This window comes from Passer domesticus, chromosome 22 (genome assembly GCF_036417665.1).
Source record: "Passer domesticus isolate bPasDom1 chromosome 22, bPasDom1.hap1, whole genome shotgun sequence".
NCBI classification, from domain to species: Eukaryota; Metazoa; Chordata; class Aves; order Passeriformes; family Passeridae; genus Passer; species Passer domesticus.
Genome location: NC_087495.1, coordinates 6415398 through 6431463, shown reverse-complemented (window position 1 = coordinate 6431463; position 16066 = coordinate 6415398). Strand labels below are relative to the sequence as shown.

Sequence of the window (16066 nt, the reverse complement as noted above, 5' to 3'; positions counted from 1 at the left end):
CTGCTGAGAGCTCTGTTCCTGCTCCCTGCGCTTCGCTTTCACTCCTGACAGCTGGAAATAATAATTGTCAGATGATTACCCCGAGCAGAGCGAGCGGGCTGGCTCTGTGACTCACAAAAAGCACACAAGAGGGGAGATCACTTTCATGCTGCAGTCAAACCAGCAGCTAATCCAATTAAAGAGAGGACAGAGGAATGCAGGGTGCACCCCTGGCCCACCAGGGCTAACACCTCGAGTCTGGCAGAGCTCAGGCCTTAACACTTCAGCAAAAAATAAATAAATCTCTTGCTGGTAGTGCTGTGCTCCCTGTGATAGGGGGAATAGTCGTGCAGGGAGCAGAGAATGTCCTGAGGGATAAAAGCTGCTCACCCTTTTCTTCACTGACACAGCAGTTACCACACAGGGAATGAGCAAACCCTTTTAAAAAGCCATTCTTTAAAACCTTTTTTGGAATTACAGCAAGGCTTGTTGTGTGTCTTGGGGAATTCTGAGAGCTCATCACACTCTGCTCAGGCAGAGCTGCTGACCTGAACCACTGCCCCAAGGTGGTTTTCGTTTAGGGATTCTGAATTTTTACTGCAGAATCTCTAAAACAATTCTTGAACACATGACCTTAATATTCCCTGGGAAAAGAAGTGAACCTCTCTGTTCTTGGGCAAAAAAATCTGGCAGTATTTCCCAAAATAAGTGTGTGAAAAGATGGGACAAAAGAAACCAGAGCTCTGAGCAGCCAGCCAGAGGTGTGCAGGGTGGTTTTCACATCCAGGATTTATCTGTAAAATAATAAAATTTCACCTTGAGGATTGTTGGCAAGATTGGCATTGACACAGAAGATGAGCTAAAGATGGAAATGGTCCCAGAGCAGAATGAGAAGCAGAGAGAATTTCAACTTCTCCTGGATCTGGTCTGGAAGATCTGCAAGGGTTTTTTCCCATTTATTCCCCCTGTGTGCAGTGGGCCTTGGGCAGTCACTGACGAGGAAATGGAGACGTTCAACACTAGAGGGAAGCAAAAGACTTTGCAGCAACCTCTGCAAAGCTCCCCGGGGCTTAAATGTAATGAACATTTATTTGTGTTTTAGGTCCTTTTACATCTAAACCTTCTAGATATAAAACATTTAAGTTTAAATATATAAAAAATCTCAGCTATAAAAATAAAAGCAGTTACAGAGGTAAATAAGGAGTTTAGAGTGCAGAACTGTAGGTTTGTGTGTCATAACATGATTAACTCAGAAAGCTTACACTGTAACATGGGTCCATAGGATGAAATATTTAAGGATTGGGTCAAAATCATAAATATCTTTGTTGGCAGTGTTTTATTGGTTAATAAATCTTTAAAAGGACTTGTAACTAAGGGGCTTGTGACCTTCTGAACCCTGCTGTGAAGATGTGAGCTGAACTCACCCTTCCTGCTTATGCAGAAGATAAGAAAAATAAACCCATCATCAAATCCAGCTCAGAGATCCTGTCTCTAATTCCTTCCAAAATCCCCCAGAAGTGAATTATCCCAACATCCTGCCTTGATCCTTGAATCCTTGTCCCTGCAGTGTCCAGGAGCTGCTTCCATCAGTGGGGATGATGGGAGAGCTCTGCCAGCTCAGGGGCTGGGAGGCCTCCAGGAGCAGAATGTGCAGCAGGAGCTGTGCAAGGTGTTAGTCCTGCAAGGAAAAGAGGAATTTGGGCTGGCAGGGAGATCTAAATTCCAGCAGGAAATGTTATCTTCCCTTCTGGAGCTGCAAAAGGAGATTTAGAAGGGCTGCCAGGCTCCCTCTCTGCTGGATGGTTTGAGCTCCGTCTCCAGCTGCAGATTTGTTCCTTATACAACATTTCTGGAGAGCTGAAATTCCTCTGGGGGCCCCGTGACCCTGTCAAGTAATGAAGTCCCAGGTGGAAATTTTATTGGAATCACTGGAATAATTTATTGGATTCAATCTGCACTTTGTCAGGCACTTTGGGATGCTCTGAGATGAAACACCCCTGCAGCTATTGGGAAGAATTAGCTAATGCTGGCTGAGAGAACACCTCCAAAAGGGCAAGAAATAAACTCAACCTGAGCTGGAAAGTCCATTTTATTCTCCTTTATTTCTTAAATGTTTGGAGAGGATCATCCTGGGCCAGAATCCCATCCCATCCCCACCTGGCATCTCTGCCCATTACCCAAATCCAGTGGTCAAAGCAAGCATGAGGAACTCACAGAGCCCTTCCCACCCCCCGTTTCACAGAATATATTCATTTTTATCCCCCTTAAGCTATTCTGCAGCCCAGGAGTCAGATAAATACTGAAATGCCTCTGGAGTTTATGAGTAACCCCACTCTGAGCTGTGCTGAGCAATTGGAGCTGGCAAGGAAAAAAAATCTCCATCCTTTGACTCAGTGACATGAAAGGGAGGGAGAGGAACTTTAATGACAATTATTGAGGCTGTGCCACCCTGATGGAAGAAGCAGCACAGCCTCCTGCACCTGCAGGAATGCAGCCTGCCTTCCAGGGCAGGGGAAAAACCCCTCTCTGCTTCAGGGGCAGGGCAAAAAGGGGCTGGGGATCAACCCCAGGGCTTCCTCTGCACTAATCCCGGGCACTTCTTGGGGTGGATGTTCAGTGAGGATAAAGGGAATTCATTACACATCACAAAAGAAACTGTGGAGAGCAGTTCCTTTAATTTCTTGGCCCTTCCAACTTCTTAGAAGGGCCAAGAAATTAAAAGATGAGGCTCAGCTCAGCTGCAGCTTAGGAAGGCTCACCTGCACCTCTGGTTCTGTTCTATTATTAATATTTTTACTGCTTGAAGACATTGAAAATAAGGCCCCCAATACAATTATTCTTTCACACAGCCCCCAGTAACAGACTGGAAAAATGTCCATGGTTTATTTGTCATGAAAAGTGCACTGCTGTGACTTCCCACCTTGTGAAGGTGTCACAGCCCCTCCGGAGGCCTCACCCACCACGTTTGGGGCAGAGCTGAGCTCGGTTTTGAGGAGCCTTGCCACCCTCTGAGCCCTGCCACAGCCAGCAGAGATCCCTGTGCCCCTGGGAGGAGGGACGGGGCTGGGATGGGATTGGGATGGGATTTGGGATTGGGATGGGATTGGGATGGGATTTGGGATTGGGATGGGATTTGGATGCCTGAGAACGTCGGCATCAGTCAGACAAGACCCCCAAACTGGCAAGAAAAGAGTCCTGGAGATGCTGGATGGGATTTGGATGGGATTTGGGATGGGATTTGGGATTGGGATGGGGTTTGGATGGGATTTGGGATTGGGATGGGATTTGGATGGGATTTGGATGGGATTTGGGATTGGGATGGGATTGGGATGGGATTTGGATGCCTGAGAACGTTGGCATCAGTCAGACAAGACACCCAAACTGGCAAGAAAAGAGTCCTGGAGGTGCTGGATGGGATTTGGATGGGATTTGGGATGGGATTTGGGATTGGTATGGGGTTTGGATGGGGTTTGGATGGGATTTGGATGGGATTTGGGATTGGGATGGGATTTGGATGCCTGAGAACGTTGGCATCAGTCAGACAAGACACCCAAACTGGCAAGAAAAGAGTCCTGGAGGTGCTGGATGGGATTTGGATGGGATTTGGGATTGGGATGGGATTGGGATGGGATTTGGGATTGGGATGGGATTTGGATGGGATTTGGGATTGGGATGGGATTTGGATGGGATTTGGATGCCTGAGAACGTTGGCATCAGTCAGACAAGACCCCCAAACTGGCAAGAAAAGAGTTCTGGAGGTGCTGCCCCAGCTCCACTCACACAAATCCCCCCCTCTGCCACCCCCTCAGGCCACCAAACAGAGGGATGGCACTCCCTGGTCACCTCACCCTCACCAAGTCCCTGTCACCACCCTCACAACAGCAGCAAACACTTTTCTTTCCTTCCATGCCCCAAGGACTGATCCCATTTACAGCGTTCCTGAAGTCTGGACTTGCAACACTGAATCACTTCCTATTTTTTTGGCAGCCCCACCTGGGAGTGTTCATAGGCAGAACCCCCCCAGGAATCCACCCCAAATCCATGGGGATGGACTCATTCCCCTCCTGGATTTCCTTTCTGAGCCCCTGGGCCATGGAATTCCTGCTGTTGGTCCCTTTCAGCCTCTCCCTGTGCTGGCTCCTACCTTTGGGATGTGCTCTGTGTGGCCTGGATCCAGCCCAGGGTGCAGAAAAATCCCAGCCCAGGCTGCCCCCAGGAGCTCAGCCCTGTGCACAAAATTCCTGCTCCTGATCTACCTGAGACTGGAATTTACAGCACTGGGACTGCATCCACCACATCTGCTCTGGGCTGTGCTGAAACACAGAAACAAATCAACAAAAACGGGGTGAGAAATGCAGAGTTCAGCTCTGAGCTGAGCCCTCAGCCCTTGGTGTGCTTTCCTTTCCCTGTAAAATGAGGATATTGACATTTCCCCACGGATAAAAGGAGGTTTTGGGAGGGTTGTGCTTCACCTGGGAGGTGCCAAGTTGTGTGTGAAATGATTTTTGCCAGCCTAGGACAGGGATCAGCTTTTGCCATTGTTCTCCTGATGGATCCACCACATGGAAAAATGCCTGGTGCAACGATGGCTCAGGAATAGTGATGCAGGTGGTTTTATTTAAAGCAATAACATCAAAGCAAAAACCTCTGCTGATTCAGCTCATAAAAATCATCGATGCATAAAATCCAACAATAATTGTCAAGAAAGAAAAGGGGAAGGGAGGACTGGGAGAACAGAGGAAGAAAAGGCAACCCAACCCCATAAATGCACACAAGACAGTTTAACTCTTTCATGAAGCATTTGCACCCTTGTGTGGGGGAAAAAAAATAAAAAGTGGATGTGGAAAAAATTCTGTGGGAACTGGAGGGAGATGGAATTAAGAAAAGCCATCTCTCTTCCACATTATCTGTCTTGGATGGAAGCTTCTGGTCCAGCCAGCAGCTTGGGAGCGTCTTCATTTACAATATTCCTTCCTGAAATCTGAAAGCAAATGGAAACAGGGGGTCAGCACCTGGAGAGAGACTTCAAACCATTCAAAGAAGCACAAAAATGTGGATTTATTTCTAGGGTGAGCATTTGCATATCGAAAAGCCCCCCCAGTGAGACAGACTGGGGGTAAATTATTGCCCAGACCCACCCTGCAGGAGAAAATGCCAGGAGAATTCCATCAGGGACAGCTCCTGGGCTCTCCATCCCCTGCTTGGTGTCATTTCAGCCCCATCCATTAAATCCTCACTCCCCTGGCGTGAGTCCTGGAATCCCAGAGCTGCTCACAAGCCCTGCCTGACACAAGAGCTGCCCCACAAACACAGGCACAGCCCTGGGGAGGAGTCCTGGGGCAGCAGGAGGAGATCCAGCCCCCAGGGAGGGAGAGCTGTTTGCTTTTCTTGGATGGAATAACTGCCCATCACCCAGAGATTAATTCCACTCCAAACACTCTCCTTCTGCTCTGTGTTTTCTGCCCAAACACCACGCCAGGACATTTCTGGGCTCCCTCTCCCTCCCCCTGGGGTCACAGCAGAGCAGGCACTGCTCCAGCCCTGCCAAGCTTTCTTTTCCCAATCAAGAAAAATTCCAATTTGTGCCGTGCCCGAAGCTTTTAAAAGCCTAATCACTGCTTGCATCTTGTGGCTCCATGATGAAAGGATGGGAAGGCAGCTGGCTTCTCATTCCTGCTTCTGCCACGAGGTTTCTCATTCCTCCTTGGCTGTGGCTTGGTCACTCACTGGTGGACTGCTCCCACCAGCAGCCACCAATTAAAGGGAAGAAAGTCATGATTACCTTTGTCTAAATCAATGTTCTTTGCTGGGAAGCTCCTGGCTTGCTCAGCCTTCTCCTTCAGGATGTTGTTTTTGTAATCTGTGCAAGGGAGGAGCAGAATTCACACAGGAATTAGGATATGAAAAGAAAACAGGAGTTTGATGAGCAAGGCAGAGGCGATCAGCCCTTCCTTGCTGTGCTCTAGGACTGGCACCTCTGATTTCTAGGAATTATTTGTGGAGTTACTCAGCAGGAAAACAGCTCTGACTTCATTTTAGCCCCTGGCATTAATCAGTTGTGCAAACTCCAGCTCCACAGATCCTTCCAGCTCTGGATTGTCTCCTCAAAGCTCACCTGGAGGTGACTGATGCAATTATCCAGAGATTTTGCTCTCCTGGGACACACAGAGAAGGATTTTTGCAACCCAGCCTCTGCAATTCCTTTCTTTGCTCCCGATTTTTTGTTTGCTGGGGCCTTTACAGCAATTCCTGGGACCTAAGGTTTGTCAGATTTTTCTTTTAAAGGTTGTACCTTTACTGGGGATGCAAATAAAAAAAATCCAAGGGAAATTATCTCCTGGTTTATCCATCAAGTTGCAGAACTTGGCATCATGACAAGGCTTCAGGAACCCCAGGGTGCTGCAGACAGGAGCAGCAGTTGTTTTTTTTTTGTGAAATGGATTCACTCCAAATCCCAGCAAGAGCCAAGCCCTGATCAATTATTGACACAAACTCAAGGCTGCACCTTCAAACCCCAGCAAGGAGCAGCATCCACCTTCAGGAATGCTGGAAATTCCCCAAATTTGTCCTAAAAATCCCAAAAAAACCCACTTTCACAGTGTGAGATGAGCTTCCTCCCCCTCTTCCCTTTCATTTTACCACGAGTTCCAGGGGGATTTGTATTTTCTCTTTTCTAGCTCACATTTTCTTCCTCTCACTCTGTTTATCTGCTCTAATTGCTAGCACAGAAGGCCCAAATGCTCACTGAATGATTTGACATCCAGGGTGGAGAAAATCAGAAAGTTAAACCAAAGTGGCTTCAACAGAAGGTGGAGACAATGAACTCAACTGACTCAGGACTTCTCCTTACCCAATTCTGGTCAAATAAAATCCATACCCACTTCCAGAGGTTGAAGAATGGGTTCAGTCACTTCCAGATATCCAAGTGGCATTAGAAATTTCAGATTTACAGGGATTCTGACCTGCTTTGGGATACCTACCCAGCCTGATGTCTTCACTTTTGTGTGGGGTCAGGTCTGTTGTGTCCACTGTGAATTCTTTAAGATTCACATCCTTCCTGAAAAGGGAATAATGGTGGGAAATGGTGTTGTCCCATCTTTTAATAACTGGCTCCTTTCACACTTTTCCCCATTAGCTTTTATAATTCTTTATAGAATTTATTTAATTTTTAATTTTTCCCCCCACCTGTTTGTCCTGATCTTAGAACAACGGGCAGCCAATCCTGGAATTTCCTTCTCTTTTCCACTTTAATCCTACAAAACAAGGCCTGGAGGAGCCCAGCTCCATGATCCTGGCCCCATCTCACAGCAGATCTGGGCATTATTCCTTTCCCAAGGACATCTCACAGGAACTCCATCCCTCAGTCAGCTCCCAAAGAGTAACAAGAGAAAATCCTATTGCCAAATCAGCCCCACAAACCATTTTCTCCTTCCACTTCCATCTCCTAACCAGATTTTCAGCTGGTTTAGGCTCTTGGCAGAGGAGGAAATTAAAATTATTTCATTTAGATGCATTCTAAACCTAATTAATAATATTAATTCTATTACAATTGATTATACTTACTCTCCATATTTCTTCACGTTGTATTCATAACCTAACCAGGAGGAAAAACAGAATGAGCAGTCACAGCCAGTCCAGACCCATTCCTGGTGCTGGTTTTTTTTGTGTGGCACCCAAAAAACCAGGGCTGAGGTGTCACCCAGAGAGCCCAGTGTCCCTTTGTGGGATCACAGAGCCACCCAGCCCAGCAGGACCTGGACACCTGAGCTCCCCAGGGACAAATCCCACCTGTGAGGGGCTTTTCTTCTCCCTTCCATGGAGCAAATAATGAGTGAGATTCATCCAAAGCCTGCACTTGATGACCTTGGAGGTCTTTTCCAACCCAAATAACTCCATGAAATCAAGGCCTGGATATGTTTACACCACACCAGCCCTACAAATCCTGGACACCTGAGCTCCCAAGGGACAAATCCCACCTGTGAGGGGCTTTTCTCCTCCCTTCTACAGAGAAAATCAGGAGTGAGATTCATCCAAATCCTGCACTTGATGACCCTGGGCATCTTTTCCAACCCCAACAACTCCACAAAATCAAGGCCAGGACATTTTTACATGACACCAGCCTTGCAAATCCTCCCACTGGGCAAGGACCTGAGCACCTGAGCTCTCCAGGGATAAATCCCACCTGTGAGGGGCTTTTCTTGTCCCCTCCATGGAGCAAATAATGAGTGAGATTCATCCAAAGCCTGCACTTGATGACCTTGGAGGTCTTTTCCAACCCCAGCAATTCCATTAAATCAAGGCCAGGACATTTTTACACCACACCAGCCCTACAAATCCTGGACCCCTGAGCTCTCCAGGGATAAATCCCACCTGTGAAGGGCTTTTCTTGTCCCTTCTATGGAGCAAAACAGCAAATCTGGAGTGGGGTTCAGCCAAAGCCTGGAGGTGATGACCCTGGGAGTCTTTTACAACCCCAACAATTCCATAATATTAAGGTCAGGACATCTTTACACCACACCAGCCCTGCAAATCCTGGACACCTGAGCTTCCCAGGGACAAATCCCACCTGTGAGGGGCTTTTCTCCTCCCTTCTACAGAGAAAATCAGGAGTGGGGTTCAACCAAAGCCTGGAGCTGATGACCCTGGAGGTCTTTTCCAACCCAAATAACTCCACAAAATCAAGGCCAGGACATTTTTACATGACACCAGCCTTGCAAATCCTCCCACTGGGCAAGGACCTGAGCACCTGAGCTCTCCAGGGACAAATCCCACCTGTGAGGGGCTTTTCTTCTCCCTTCTGTGGAGCAAATAATGAATGAGATTCATCCAAATCCTGCACTTGATGACCTTGGAGGTCTTTTCCAACCCAAATAACTCCACGAAATCAAGGCCAGGACATTTTCACACCACACCAACCCTACAAATCCTCCCCCCGGGCAGGTTCCTGCATTTCCAGGAGGGGATCCCAGCCTGCAGCCCTGCTCTGGCAGGAATGGTGCAGGCCAGGTCAGGTTTCCCTGGGCTCACCCCTCTGCCGGCGCCGGCGCGTGACGAGCACCACGACAATGAGGAGCACGAGGAAGAGCAGCAGAGTGGCCAGGATGTAGCCCAGCTGCTGGAAGAAGTGCATCCTGCTCTCGGGGATGATGACGTTGATGACATTGTGGCCCCTGACCACGTTGGGATCTGAGGGAAGGAGAACAGGAGGCGTCACTGGAGGTGGGATCAGAGGGAATTCAGGGAGGAATTCTGAATCGCAAGAATTAATCAGTGCCTGATTTCTCATAATTCCCAGGGTTTAATTCTGGGATCAGGGATCCCTGGCCTGCAGAGTGTTCTTGCAGGGGGGAATTTCAGAGCAAAACCTTCCAGAGGGTCCCAAAAGCTCCCTCTGGGTCCCTTTCAACACAAACTCCACGCTGCTCTGGCTCCAGACAGCAGCCCCTCCTCGCCAAGGTTATAATTTATGGAGTGGGAAGAGTTCTCAGAGCCAAAAAAATGAGCTTGCTTTGAAATGAAATAAAATCAATAAAATAAATAAAACCCCCCAAAAGCAGAGGAAAGCCAAGATTCCTTTCCTTTGGAGGGTGCAGCAGGATTTCTGTCCCACAGAACAGGGAAGGGGAGCTCAAAGCTTTTACGTGGAACATTTTTTTCTTTTTAGATCTCAAATAAATAGGTCAATGTTTTACACATGTAAAGAGGAAGTGACTTCTGTGCTTGCAACAGACAGAGGAATGGACAAAGCCAGCCCAGGCATGGATGGAATCCCACAGGACTCTGCTGGGACAGGGGTTTTAATTCAAAACAGAAGGAAAAATCCCCACCTTCACCCCTCACAGGGAATTTTCACAGAGCACCAGGCAAGATCAGCATGGAGCCCTCACCTCCCATTCCCTTGGGAGCTCCCCCTGCTCATTATCCAGAGGAAATAAGGGGGAAAGTGGGGAAATAATATCTCAAAACTACCCCAAGAGCCACAGCACCCTTCAGCAGATGTGTCCTGACACTTCTGGCAGTGCTGGCACTGGGACTGCTTCCAGTCTTTTGGGCAGTTTGTTTCCAGCAGTTAAAAATACCAACCCAGCAAAAATCAAATTAAATCCAGCAAGAGTGGGTTGAAATAAACACTCTGAAACCAGAGCTGGTGGTTTGCTAATGCCAACAGCAGTCCTAGAAAATCAAAAAGTTTGAGCAACGTGCTCTGTTCTGGTGGCCCAGTGCTCCTCCAGCAGCACTCTGCTTTTTACTGGCATTTCCAGTTCTCCCTGGACACAGAGCTGGAAAAACCATGGGATTTCCACCCTGCCAAGCTGAAAAATACCAATTCAAACCAAGAAAGCCACTTGCAAGGCTGCAAACAGCACATGTGACGGCTCTGCTGTGTCCCACCCCTGGCTCCTTGTGCCACAGCAAGCAGAGGAATTTCTATTCCTGGCTCTCTGCTTTCCCACAGAACTGGGTAAGGGCTGGGTTAAACTTTAGGCAACACTGAGGAGGTCACAACACAGAGTGAAAACAGAGATTTAACAGCTTTGGGGAATGGGATGTACCCCATTTGATATTGGGGAAACTGAGGCACAGCTCAGCCCCACTGGCAGTGCCCAGGGCACACAGACTCCTCCTCACCCTGCCCCAGAATTTAGCTGTGAAGGTTCATTCTGTAACCAAGACCTGATCTCACATCCACCCACCCCAAATTCACTCCCAGGACATTTTTACCCCTGAAAAAATAAATCTTAAAGGTGAGGGGGAAACCTTAAATTTCAGAAGTGCCTTGACACGATCTTCCCAAAGTGTCAAGGACCAAATTATTCTGCTGGAAAAGGTGGAGAGCTCTCCACAAGGTTTGCCAATATTTTAGCACTCATCAGGAGACACAACAGAATTTTCAGGCACCTGCTGCAGAGCAAACCCTGAGTAAAAATGCTCTTTTGGTAAAAATCCACCACATTTACAGTGCTGAGCCTGAGAGCAGCACTGAGCCCCTGCCTCTGCTCCAAACAGGGGCAACTTTCCTGTCTGGAATGGAGCTTGGAGCAAGGCCAGGAGCTCCTGGGTTTGCTTTTGGTGTCTCCCCGTCGCTGTTGTGCTCCCCAGAAGAATTCCAGGCAGTTTTCCATGGAATGGGGCAATCAGCAGGGTTGGAAAGGGAAAGCTCTGGATGTCTCCAGTGCTCACACATTCCCATGGACTCAGCAGATTTTTGGGAGGGCTGAGGGGTCCCAGAGCTGCTGCTTTGGACAGAGGAAGTGGCTTCTGCCAGGGAGGGAAATTCAGGTTAAATCACCCAGAGACTCCACCTCCTTTCTGGGCAGGTGGGAAACACTCAGGACAGCATCCTGAGGAAATTTCTGGGTGAAACACTCTGGAAACAAGATCTGGCTTCCATCTGTGGATAAGGATCAAGGGCTGTGTGCAGGAAATCTGATATTTGGATGTCCTGGTCTCCAGCCACCTCTCTCAGCACTGCCTGGATTTTCTGGACACCAACCTTGGCCCCCAGGGAAAAAGTTTAGGTCTCTATGACTTGAGAAAGCCAATTTCTTACAGGAGAATAAACCTATTTAAAAATGTATGAAGCAAATCAAAATTCTGTATTAAACAGCCAATAAATATTAAAGCACAATGAATATTTTAAAGTGTTAATAAAGAACTATACCCAAAAGACTTTAAAAAAAAAAATTAAACTTGGGATTTTTGTTTTCTTTTTCTGCCTGAACGAAGAGTGATGGTTTTGAGTTTGGACAGGCTGAAAGACGATAGCTCAGTGCAGTGGAAAATATGAAAATTGGTTTATGGCACATACACATACACACACAAAAAAAAGAAAAAATTAAAAAAAAGAAAAGCTGAAGGGTGGAGGAAAATTCCTGGTGGTTGATTCTGCATGGTCTGGCACCTTGCACAGCCTAAACATCCGTGCAAAGGGGAGAGAAACTCTGGTGGGAAGAGCTGGGACAGCAAAGGCAGGGCTGCACCAACCCCCTGCCCACAGCTCCATGAGGAAAGAGAGCCAAAAAGAGGGAGAGGGAGCTGCACAAAAACACAAACCAAACCCAGCTTGTTTGCCTGGGGCCTGCCAGCAGTGCAGAACTGCCCTGGGGCAGTAAGTAAAGGTGGGAGGCCAGAAAAGCAAAATAAATCCTGTGGCAACATTGGGGTAGAAAGCTCTACATTGCCTTGTCATGGAGAACCTGTGACTGTCTCGAGCTGTGGCTGACTGCTTGCTCTTGTAAATCTCAGGGCCTCTGATGTTTATCTGAGCAATAAATCATTCTTGGTATGATTCCAGTTGTTCTTGGTATGGTCCCACTCTGCTGGAAGCTGTTGAGAAATTCAGACTTTGTGTACAGACAGGCTCTGGCCCCCTGGAGAACACTGCACTGACCTGGGGCTGTGGAGAAGCTGCCAAAATGGAATGATAGAATTGGGATTGTGGGTGTGGGGTTGGTTAGAAGTGTGTGATATCACAGGGTGGGAAACGGAGAGTTTGGGGTTTAGAATATAGAAATAAATATGAAGCAAGATGGAGGTTTTAGGACAGAGGCAGGTTGTTCTTCTTTACCTTCTTCTTCCTTCTTCTCCATGGGATTGGGAGGTTTTGTGTAATTGGACAGAAAAGTCTGCAGTGTGGACTTCAAGGGATCAGTTATTGCGTTAAAACTGAAAATAATTTAGGTGCAACTTCTTAATTGAATAGCTTAGCCTTAACAGACCTCATAACAAGAGATTGTTGGCACCCAAAAACCCCAGAACCGCCCACAGCCCATCCCCACTCACCCGCAGCGGGCACCACGGCGTGCGTGCTGATGTTCACCACCTTCCTCTCCCTCTGGGGCTCCGTCACGGCCACGTGGTAGATCCTGCGCTCGTGCAGGCCGCAGTAGTGGTGGTGCAGGTGGCACGAGTAGGTGCCCTCGTCGGCGCTCTCCAGGCGCGAGATGCGCAGCGAGAAGTCCCCGAGCGCGAAGGCCCCGCGCGTGACGTTCATCTTCTGCCGCAGGAACTGGGGCCCGTAGGAGCGGCGCTCCCCGGAGGCGTACAGGTCCACCAGGCGGTCGGCGCGGTCCTGGGGCACCCCCGGGGGCTGCCTGTCCCAGTGCACCACCTGCTGCTCCTCCTCGCTGTGCCGCTCCGTCCAGATGTGCTGGCGGTTGACGCACGGCAGCGTCGCCGTGCTGCCCTCCGGGGCCACCAGCACCGGCTTCTCGCCGTCCCAGTACTCGCTGGCCTCCTCGCCTGCTGGGGAACACAGCTTTGGAATGGGTTGGCTCCACTGGTTTTGTCCCACCCGTCCTGGTTTTCTCAAATAATTGACTCTAAGTTTCTGTCCTGTGATGTTTTGTGTTGGCTGAGCTAGAACAGGGGTTGGAGATTTAAATAATATTGTCTGCTCAGCATCAGCACTGCACATCAGCTGGGCATTAGGACAAAGCAGCAGCTTGGGATTAGGAGGAGAAATCTGGGAGAGGAAAACACACTTCAACCTGAGCAGCAGCTCCTTGGAAATATTTGGAGTGATGCCTTGGTAAAGGTTCTAGAACAGACTGGACAGAGCTAAAGAATAAAGCAGGGATTTATGAAAAGGATCTCCTCCATGGATCCACCCTGGGCAGCACAAGAGCCCAGCCAGGGCTGCACCCAAGGTGAACCCAAATGGTCCCAAAATGAGCCCAAGGTGAACCAAAATAGTCCCAAAATGAACCCAAGATGAACCCAAATGGTCCCAAAATGAGCCCAAGGTGAACCAAAATGGTCCCAAAAATCCCTGACCGCTCATGGGGTCTCTCACTTTTATAAATTCTGCTCCATGTGCAGGTTGCAGTTCAGTGTCCAGTTCCAGCCCCAGCCCCTGCAGTCCCATCCTTGTTTTTCTCTCTCCAGCCCACGGGGTTTGTGCTCCTGGGCTGAGATTTGGATCATTTGTCCTTGGTGCCCAGCTGGAGCAGGAAGTGTTTTGTCTCCCTGCTCTGTGCACAGAGCTCACCATCCCCTGATGTGAACCCAGACCCACACACTAAAGCAGCACAGAATGTGAAAAACAGAAAAGCCAAAACCTGAGGCATCACCCAGGTGTCCTTTCCTTGGCCAAAACCAGCAAAATTTTAGGCCAATTTGCTGTCGCAGGCCGCGATCTCATGGGCGCGGTCAGTGTGAAATTCCCACTCAACATCGAGTGTCAAGGACACCCAGAGACACCTGAGAGTGCTCCCACACCCTGGAACCCTGAATTCCAAATGTCAAGGACACCCAGAGACACCTGAGATTGCTCCCAGAGCCTGGAACCCTGAATTCCAAGTGTCAAGGACACCCAGAGACACCTGAGATTGCTCCCAGAGCCTGGAACCCTGAATTCCAAGTGTCAAGGACACGCAGAGACACCTGAGAGTGCTCCCAGAGCCTGGAACCCTGAATTCCAAATGTCAAAGACACCCAGAGACACCTGAGAGTGCTCCCAGAGCCTGGAACCCTGAATTCCAAGTGTCAAGGACACGCAGAGACACCTGAGAGTGCTCCCAGAGCCTGGAACCCTGAATTCCAAGTGTCAAGGACACGCAGAGACACCTGAGATTGCTCCCACACCCTGGAACCCTGAATTCCAAGTGTCAAGGACACCCAGAGACACCTTAGGCTGCTCTCCCTCTCTAAAGCTCCACAAGACTGGAATCCTATAACACACCCCCTCCCAAAATCTTAAAAGTGCCACATGGCACAGCCTGAACATGCATGAACATGAACAAGCCTGGCTTTTTCACATTTATTTCAGCAGTTATTTAAAAAAAAAACCTTTATCCTCTAACATCCTTGGCCATTTCATGAAGCAAGGCCACTTTCTCCTCCTTCTAACTCAATCTCCTGCTTCAGCGAGCAGGAAGCAAATTCCCTCCACAGGCTAAGAATGGAACGAGGATCTTCATCCCAATCCTCGGAGCAGGAAATGCTTTCCTACCCACAAAGGCCCTAATTAGTGGAGGAGCTGAAGCAGCACTGCTCTGTGCTTGGCTCTTGAAAAGGAAGAACAGGAGCAGCCAGAGCACGGAGGAGCAGCCTGGGGCTCTCGGGGTGTTTTTATTGCACTGGGAGAGCAGCACAGGAGCTGCACTCCCACCCCAGCAGCTGCACTGGTGCTATGCAGAGGTTTAAAAGGGGTTTTAATGGGTGCCTGTGTGCATGGGGGGGACTCCCTGCAGCTGCCAACAGCTGGAGTGCAGAGCTGGGCTTAAGGTGTGGTGGGGTTTTGAGTACAGGCTGCCCAGGGCACAGGCAGGTCCTTGGGGCTGAGCTGAGGGTGTGGATTGTCACCAGGGATTGTCACCAGGGGGGGATTGTCACTGGGGATTGTCACCAGGGGAGGATTGTCACCAGGGGGGATTGTCACCAGGGGGGATTGTCACCAGGGAGGGATTGTCACCAGGGGAGGATTGTCACACGGGGGGGATTGTCACCAGGGAGGGATTGTCACCAGGGAGGGATTGTCACCAGGGGGGATTGTCACCAGGGATTGTCACCAGGGGGGATTGTCACCAGGGAGGGATTGTCACCAGGGAGGGATTGTCACCAGGGGGGGATTGTCACCAGGGGAGGATTGTCATCAGGGGGGGATTGTCACTGGGGATTGTCACCAGGGAGGATTGTCACCATTGGGGGAGGGATTGTCATCAGGGGGGATTATCACCAGGGAGATTGTCACCAGGGAGGGATTGTCACCATTGGAGGAGGGATTGTCACCAGGGGGAGGATTGTCACCAGGGTGTGCTGCTGCTGCAGCAGGGACAGTTTGGTAACGACCAGGAGCAAACACGAGCTGAGGTTCCAGGCGCTGTCTGGCCAAGGAAGACGAGAGCTCTGTAAATGAACCCTCCGAAAGCCAGGGAAGCAGGCAGCCAAGGGCATGGAGAGCAGCAGGCCCTGCTGCAGCTCCCCAGCCTCCTGGGGCAGCTGCACACCCGGGGCTGTCCCCACACCCACCTCTCTTGGCCACGACCAGCTGGATTTTCACCGTCTCGTACAAGTGGCAGTAGTGATGGTGGAGATTGCAGGAGTATGTGCCTGCATCACTCTCTGCAACACCTGCAGAGCAGGG

At 49.4% G+C, this 16066-nt stretch overlaps 1 protein-coding gene across 3 annotated transcripts in view; it reads right to left on the bottom strand.

The window, feature by feature from the left end:
- The window catches only part of MXRA8 (matrix remodeling associated 8), a 31449-nt gene continuing 15383 nt past the window's right edge, over positions 1-16066 (bottom strand). For 2 of the 3 annotated variants that reach the window (XM_064396831.1, XM_064396830.1), the window contains exons 5-11: positions 15952-16053; positions 12763-13224; positions 9007-9165; positions 7543-7573; positions 6960-7036; positions 5762-5839; positions 1-4960 (exon numbers count right to left, since the gene is read on the bottom strand). In XM_064396831.1, coding sequence (XP_064252901.1) covers positions 4935-4960; positions 5762-5839; positions 6960-7036; positions 7543-7573; positions 9007-9165; positions 12763-13224; positions 15952-16053 — 935 coding nt within the window. In that variant the 3' untranslated portion in view covers positions 1-4934. The remainder of the gene's footprint in view (positions 4961-5761; positions 5840-6959; positions 7037-7542; positions 7574-9006; positions 9166-12762; positions 13225-15951; positions 16054-16066) is intronic. The other variant, XM_064396832.1, reaches the window with a different exon arrangement.